The sequence below is a fragment of the Entelurus aequoreus genome, linkage group LG05 (genome assembly GCF_033978785.1).
Source record: "Entelurus aequoreus isolate RoL-2023_Sb linkage group LG05, RoL_Eaeq_v1.1, whole genome shotgun sequence".
In the NCBI taxonomy this organism is placed as follows: Eukaryota; Metazoa; Chordata; class Actinopteri; order Syngnathiformes; family Syngnathidae; genus Entelurus; species Entelurus aequoreus.
In genome coordinates this window covers 36,031,822-36,040,462 of record NC_084735.1, presented here as the reverse complement: position 1 = coordinate 36,040,462, position 8,641 = coordinate 36,031,822, and the positions used below count along the sequence as shown (strand labels likewise).

The 8,641-nt window shown below is 39.5% G+C and overlaps 1 protein-coding gene across 1 annotated transcript in view; it reads left to right on the top strand.

The window, feature by feature from the left end:
- brwd3 (bromodomain and WD repeat domain containing 3) overlaps positions 1-8,641 on the top strand; it is a 45,672-nt gene that overhangs the window by 13,775 nt on the left and 23,256 nt on the right. Inside the window, exons 9-18 of the mRNA XM_062048001.1 lie at positions 4,845-4,945; positions 5,021-5,091; positions 5,164-5,264; positions 5,352-5,392; positions 5,611-5,715; positions 5,802-5,952; positions 6,055-6,189; positions 6,277-6,405; positions 6,592-6,817; positions 6,895-7,035. Of these exons, the coding sequence (XP_061903985.1) occupies positions 4,845-4,945; positions 5,021-5,091; positions 5,164-5,264; positions 5,352-5,392; positions 5,611-5,715; positions 5,802-5,952; positions 6,055-6,189; positions 6,277-6,405; positions 6,592-6,817; positions 6,895-7,035 (1,201 nt within the window). The remainder of the gene's footprint in view (positions 1-4,844; positions 4,946-5,020; positions 5,092-5,163; positions 5,265-5,351; positions 5,393-5,610; positions 5,716-5,801; positions 5,953-6,054; positions 6,190-6,276; positions 6,406-6,591; positions 6,818-6,894; positions 7,036-8,641) is intronic.

Here is an 8,641-nt window from a genome sequence, read left to right as displayed (position 1 = left end):
CATCAAGTTCAATATCAAATAAAATAACTTGCATCAAGTTCAATAATAAATAACACAAAAGTGTTATAACTTGCATCAAGTTTAATAATAAATCAAAAAAAGTGTTATAACTTGCATCAAGTTCAATAATAAATCAAAAAAAGTGTTATAACTTGCATCAAGTTCAATAATAAATCAAATAAAAGTGTTATAACTTGCATCAAGTTCAATAATAAATCAAATAACTTGCATCAAGTTCAATATTAGAGTGTCCGCCCTGAGATCGGTAGGTTGGAGTTCAAATCCCAGCCGAGTCATACCAAAGACTATAAAAATGGGACCCATAACCTCCCTGCTTGGCACTCAGCAACAAAGGGTTGGAGTTGGGGGTTAAATCACCAAAATGATTCCCGGGCGCGGCGCCGCTGCTGCCCACTGCTCCCCAAGGGGATGGGACAAATGCAGAGGACAAATTTCACCACATCTATGTGTGTGTGTGACAATCATTGCTACTTTAATCTTTAATCTTAATCTTTAATAATAAATAAAACAAAAGTGTTATAACTTGCATCAAGTTCAATAATAAATCAAAAAAAGTGTTATAACTTGCATCAAGTTCAATAATAAATCAAATAACTTGCATCAAGTTCAATAATAAATGAAAATAAAAGTGCCGCTTTGCAATCTTTGCAAAAAAAAAAGGAGGAGCTATATGCATTTGGCAAGACAGGGCAGGTGAACATGAGTTTTACAGTACTCCAGAATTAGTGGCTGCAATGAGCCTGTTTTGCACTGCACAGCTTTTCAAATCGGGGTTGCAGGCTTGAGACTGCCACTGTTAAAATCTCATTGAGTTCGGGGCTGAGCTGCCTTGACGCGAGTGCTTCCCGGTGAATGACACAGTGTGTCCAATGCGCATTTGGCGCAACCCTCTTTATTAGAGCCCGCAGCCCGTTTCTTGACTTTGCCATGGTCTGTGCGCCATCAGAGCAAAAGCCCACACAGTTTTCCCATTTAAGGCCGTGTTCTTTGAGGAAACTGCCCATTATCTTGAACAGCTCATCAGCAGTGGCTCTATTTTTTATGTATTTGCAAAACAGCAAATCCTCGCACAGTGACTCGCCATTCACAAAGCTTCCGCTTAGCCCCGCCCCCATTAGTTACTGTTGCTATGTCTGTCAAACTTTCGCTCCTACCTAGATATGTAAAGCCTACAGGAAAAATAAGTAATTTACATTTATTTATATAGCGGATTTCACAGACAGAATCACAAAGTGATTTACAGTGTGTATAGAAAATGAAAGCATAGTAAAAAAAAAAAATCTAAGAATATAATTTTTTTTTTAAATAAAAAATTAAAGTGAAATTTCCTCCCGTTCCTCGCGCCCCACCTGTCATGTCTCTATTCCCCACCAGTGGGGCGCGCCCCACACTTTGAGAAACGCTGCCGTAGGCTGATGTTAGCTTCCCTGCTATGAATCACTGTCAAATGTACATCGTGTGGGGACATTTATTAACGCACTGCAGACTCACAGACACACTCACACACACACACACACACACACACACACACACACACACACACACACACACACACACACACGCATGCATAGAAACACCAATCAGAAGTGCACAGTGTGTTTACCATGAATTGATTAACGTTGAAAAACTTATTGGGGTCAATTGTGGTCAATTGTACGGAATATGTACTGTACTGTGCAATCTACTAATACACGTTTCAATCAATCAATCAATCAATGAATGTCTACTGAGCCTATGGTGCTGTTAAGTTATTGTGGCTCAGTTTGCCTTAAAAATGTTTATATTAATGTATTATTATTTAATATATATTATTGTTTTAGTTGCTTAAGAGATATTCCTGGCTCTGAATTTGCTCATTGCTATTTTTATGTTTTTGTGCATTATTTGTTGCCGTCATCATTAATCGAACAGGTTACTTATCAGTTACTCAGTACTTGAGTAGTTTTTTCACAACATACTTTTTACTTTTACTCAAGTAAATATTTGGGTGACTACTCCTTACTTTTACTTGAGTAATACATCTCTAAAGTAACAATACTCTTACTTCAGTACAATTTCTGGGTACTCTACCCACCTCTGATATATATATATATATATATATATATATATATATATATATATATATATATATATATATATATATATATATATATATATATATATATATATATATATATATATATATATATATATATATATATATATATATATATATATATATATATATATATATATATACATATATATATATATATATATATATACATATATATATATATATATATATATATATATATATATATATATACATATATATATATATATATATATATATATATATATGTGTATATATATATATATATATATATATATATATATATATATATATATATATGTGTATATATATATATATATATATATATATATATATATATATATATACATATATATATATATATGTATATATACATATATATATATATATATATATATATATATATATATATATATATATATATATATACATATATATATATATATATATATATATATATACATATATATATATATATATATGTATATATACATATATATATATATATATATATATATATATATATATATATATATATATATATATATATATATATATATATATATATATATATATATATATATATATATATATCGTCCGGGGATTTCATCAAATCCCCCAACGAGCAGGGAAACCTGCGAAACAGGCTTGTAGGGATGATATATCCTGTGTTTTTTCCTGACCTAACATGTAGATATATATATATATATATATAGTCAAAGTCAAAGTCAAAGTCAGCTTTATTGTCAAACAACTGTTTGTACAGGACATACAGGTGGACGAAATTACGTTCCTCTCACAACCACGGTGTCTATAAATATAAAGTGTAAAAGAAGAATAAAAAAAGACAACAATTTAAACAGTCGCATGAGGGGGGGAAAAATATACAGGGGAAGAAGATAATACCAGAATATCTATAATATCTATCTATTGTATATACAGTATTGCAACGTAAGTATTCAAGTATTCAGATGGGAGTGCAAAGTGCAATGTAAACAGTGTAAACAGTTAAAACAGTTAGCAGCATTTTGAGTCCGGAGTAAAGTGGCTAAGTGATAGATGGTGTGTGTGTGTGTGTGTGTGTGTGTGTGTGTGTGTGTGTGTGTGTGTGTGTGTGTGGGTGAGTGGGGGGGGGGGGGGTGAGGTGTAGTGTCTCAGTTCACAGTTCAGATCAGATTGCAGGGCAGAGTGAGAAGGGGGGGGGGGGGGCCGGGAGAGAGTTCAGCTTCCTGACAGCCTGATGGATGAAGCTGTCTCTCAGCCTACAGCTTCGAGCTCGGAGGCTTCTCAGTCGTCTGCCGGATGGCAGCAGCCTGAAGAAGCCGTGTGAGGGGTGTGTGATGTCGCCTGCCACGCGGAGTGCTTTGCGTGACAGGCGTGTGTTGTAAATGTCCTGGAGGGAGGGGAGGGGGGCACCGACGATCTTCTCAGCTGCCCTAACTGTGCGCTGCAGCGTCCTGTGGCAGGACGCCGTGCAGCCTCCGTACCACACAGTTATGCAGCTGGTCAGGATGCTCTCAATGACGCCCCGGTAGAAGGAGTGCATGATGGAGGCTGAGGCTTTTGCTCTTCGCAGTTTGCGGAGGAAGTAGAGGCGCTGTTGAGCCCTCTTGGCCAGTGATGCAGTGTTGGTCTTCCAGGAGAGGTCATCTGTGATGTGCACACCCAGGTATTTGGTGCTGCTCACTCTCTCCACCACCGCACCGTTGATGGTCAGAGGAGGGTGCTGGGTGTGCGCTCTCCTGAAGTCCACAACAATCTCCCTTGTTTTCTCTACATTGAGAGAGAGATTGTTGTCACCGCACCATGTGGCCAGTTGGCTCACCTCGTCTCTGTAGCCGGTCTCATCGTTATTGTGGATGAGACCTACCACAGTTGTGTCGTCCGCAAACTTGACGAAGAGGTTGGTGCTGTGCTTCGGCGTGCAGTCGTGGGTCAGCAGGGTGAAGAGAAGGGGGCTCAGCACACATCCTTGAGGGGCCCCTGTGTTCATGATGATGGTGCTGGATGTGTACCTGCCGACCCGGACTGCCTGTGGTCTCCCAGTCAGGAAGTCCAGCAGCCAGTTGCACAGCGACGTGTTCAGCCCCAGCCGGTCCAGTTTGTGAATCAGCTGCTGTGGGATGATGGTGTTAAATGCTGAACTGAAGTCTATGAACAGCATCCTGGCGTAGGAGTCTTTAGTGTCCAGGTGGGTGAGAGCTGAGTGGAGGGCTGTGGAGATTGCATCATCGGTCGATCTGTTGGCCCGATATGCAAACTGGTAGGGGTCCAGGGTGGGGGGGAGGATGGACTTGATGTGCTGGAAGACTAGCCGTTCGAAGCACTTCGTGATGATGGGCGTCAGTGCAACGGGACGGTAATCGTTGTAGCTGGATGGGGAAGCCTTCTTGGGAACCGGGATGATGGTGGTGGCTTTGAGGCACGTGGGAACAGCAGCTTGGCTCAGGGAGGTGTTGAAGATGTCCGTGAAGACATCTGTATATATATATATATATATATATATATATATATTGTGTGCGTGTATGTTTATGGATAGACAGATATGATAAAAATGCATAAACCTTATAATTTGTTGCTTTGGCATTGTTTATGGACAGTATCTAACATAGTTGCAACATTTATAAGTCAAAAAAGACAAAATTCATCAAAGGTCCCCTTTAATAATTGAATTAGTCAGATCAAAAAATCCAACCAAAGACAAACTCTATTTCTGCTCTCCTTTTAGTTCTGTCCTTCTGCCAAGGGAACAGCACGATACCTGGCTTCTACAGGTGCAGATGGCATGGTGTGTTTCTGGAAGTGGCACTCTCTCAGCATGAAATTCCAGTAAGTATCATTGACATCTGCTCCATTTACCATTAAAAGTGGTTAGCTATAATCACTATGTTCTTGCATCCATAGTGATCAGCCTGTCAAATTTGTTGAGCGATCACGTCCAGGTGTACAGGTCTGTACTTCCTCCTTCAGCAGTGGTAAGTGTAATCCAAACCACCCAAATGTATTTCTTTATTGCTAAAACTTACATTTCAGTGTTATGTTGATAGGTGGCATGTTCATGGCTACTGGTGGAAGCGACCACATGGTCAGGGTGTACTACCTTGGTGCTGAAATGCCAATGAAGATGTCAGAGTTGGATGCTCATACAGTGAGAAACACAGCCACGACCTCATCCATGGCACTTTTTTCTTAAGGCATCAGTGAATCTTAATGTGTCTCCTCTCTGGTTTTGTAGGATAAAGTTGTGGTAGTCCAGTTTTGCAATACCAGCGATAGGTATGTATCTTGTAGTATTTATATTGGAAAGGTCCGATTTTTTTGTGTGTTCTCAGGCAGCAGGTAATGTAGCAGTGTCCAATGTCAACCCTCTGTTCATTTTCTAATGCATAATAAGATTATAAAAAGCACTTCCTGGCATATTGCATTGGCTTTAGCTTTTTACACAAATTAAGAATTAGACGTCCCTAATCTTATGTGTGTATATATATGTGCAGTCTCAAGTTTGTGAGTGGCAGTCGTGACGGCACAGCCAGGATTTGGCATTACCAACAACAAGAGTGGAAGAGCATCGCTTTAGACATAGCTGCCAGGCTCCCAGGGTAAAATATAATTGCGGTTGGGCCTGTCATGTTGAAAACCATGTCTGGCTCCTTGTGTCGAAGCTGATGCAAGCATGTTCCTGCAGGAGTTTTGTCATCAACGGAGACGATAAAACCAAGGTGGTGGTGACCATGGTAGCTTGGGACCGTGCGGATCACGTCCTCATCACAGCAGTGTCAAACTATCAGCTCAAAGTGTGGAACACAACTACTGGAGAGCTGCTGCATGTTTTGTCTGTGAGTGGTTTAAGTGGGCGTTTTCACCAAGTGTCCACATCAGGATAATGGTGTGGATATCAGGGTTAAATTATCTGAAATCACTGCTCTCTATGCTTTAAGGGCCATGATGATGAGGTTTTTGTGCTGGAGGCGCACCCATTTGACTCCCGCATCATGTTGTCAGCCGGCCATGACGGCAACGTTTTCATCTGGGATGTGACAAAGGGAGTGAAGATCCGCAATTTCTTCAACATGGTAATCAAGCAGTAATGACAATTGTTTACTAGCAATCTTTATTTTTGATGCTTTTTTTCTTTAAGAGCTCATGCTTTTGTATTCCAGATTGAAGGCCAAGGTCACGGTGCTATTTATGACTGCAAGTTCTCAGCCGATGGGCAGCAGTTTGTCTGCACTGACTCACATGGCCATTTGCTCATCTTCGGTTTCGGTTGTAGCACGTCATATGAGAAGGTACCACAACATGATGTTGTTGCTTCATAGGAACATAAATGCAATGTTTACTACCCCCTTATTAAGGATAATGTTGGTATATATTAGGTTGCACATGGATCATAAATAACAAATTTTAAGGATTTAGCAGCTCTTTTAAAATTTTAACCCCCAAAAAACACAAACGTTGCCCTTTTTTCCCTCCAGATTCCTGAGCAGATGTTCTTCCACACGGACTACCGGCCTCTTATCCGGGACTCAAACAACTATGTCTTGGATGAGCAGACGCAGCAGGCCCCACACCTCATGCCTCCGCCCTTTCTGGTAGATGTCGATGGGAATCCCCACCCTCCACGCTATCAGCGCCTGGTGCCTGGCAGAGAAACCTGCAAGGAGGATCAGCTTATACCTCAACTTGGATACATGGCTAACAGTAAAACACGCTTTCTTGTTCATGAGAATTCCTCACACTTGCTCAAAAAATACACCTCATAGAATCTCTTCTCCAAGGTGAAGGAGAGTTGGTTGAGCAGGTTCTTGGCCAACAAACTGCAGAAAATGGAGAAAACATTTTGGATAACATCATCAGACAGTTGCAGGACGAGCAGAATGAGCGTCAGAATGCAGAACGCCTGGCGGATGAAGCTGAGGGTGCGTTTTGCTCATTGGATTTGCAAGTCTGATCCCCGCCTATCGCGGCGATTATGTTCTCTGGCCATTCACAAAAAGCTTGAATAATTTAGACAATAATTGATTAGCCAAAAAAATGTCTAATTTTGACATATGTCATGCTCATACCCCTAAACCTTCCCTGCTAGCTGACGCTCAATTTCGGATCGACATTTACTATAGGGCTTGAAAGTGCGACGTGGAAACAACATTGCATTGTGGGTTTTGCTATACTTGGAATCACTTATTTACATGGTTGAATACAAGACTCTGTGCTTAAGTTCAGTTTTTTTCTTTAACTAGTTCAAAATATGGTGCGAATGTGCTGCATAATTAACTGCCACAATCGTGGTCATGATAGCATAAGGAAAAAAAAGGATTTGTTGAGATTTTTCTCAGAGACGGCGAATAGCCTGGACAGCAGCCGTGAGACCATTAAACATGACTTTTTTTCTTTTTTCTTTTTATTTGTTGTCCTGTCCAGCTTCTCAGGCAAATCATATAGTTGATGTAGATGCCTATATCGGCCTTATTTGTATTTTACTTTATTAAATGTATTTATATTATCATTTGATGCAGCCGGGCCGGAGCAGGAGGGGATAGAAAGAGAAAAAAAGGAAGACAGAGGGGGAAATTGTGGGTACAAGAGGGGGATTCGACAGAGAGACAAAAACAACAACAGCAAACACAATAATAACAACAACAACAACAATAGAGCAACATCAGCAAATACGATATGTACAAATATGATGGTAAAAGTGATAGCAAAGAAGCAGTTAGCGAAATTAATAATTATACAGAAATGACAATGAGCATTATTACACTACAAATGGAGCAATACAATTACCAATAGAAATAGCGCTACTGATAAATGAACAATACCAATAATTTACCTCTATTATCAACAATACAGTTGTTCAAATGCAACAATACATATACGTAATGATAACTTGAGATACGAAAGAATGCAGAAAAATGGAGGGGAAGAAAGAGAAGCAACCTATATTAACCTATTATATGTTTCATCAAACATATATTAACGTTGTTGCTCTAGGGGAAACCGGGTAACATATGGCACACTGACAAAGCTTAACCTATTGTTACTATAACAATTAAACATGACTTTTAATGCCATCACCTGGTACGTGTTGGTGAGTTTGAATCAAAGCATGTTTTATTCTGTTGCACAAGTTGCATTTAGTAGACTGTTAGCGTTAGTTGCTAAGATAGCTGCGGGTTAAGAACAACGTACAGTATTTGGGGTGGAAAAAGCAATACCTCTATTCATAGTTCAATAACTGAGAAGACTTTAAATATTTCCCACATTAATGCACAGTGTGTTTCAAACTTGAAATATAATTTGCAACAAATTTCTCCAGGAGACACAACACAGTGACAAGTCCTGTTGACTTACCTCTGAAAGGTAGACAGTATTTCTTTTCTTAAATTACACACCCAAACCTGGTTTGTCCGTGAGACTTTAGCGACTTAGTATTCCGAAATGTTCAGCCTGTATAAAAACTGACTCCGTTGAAAACCAACATACAGGATACGTGCAGCAGCTTGCTCAGATTTTGTCTATTGGAGG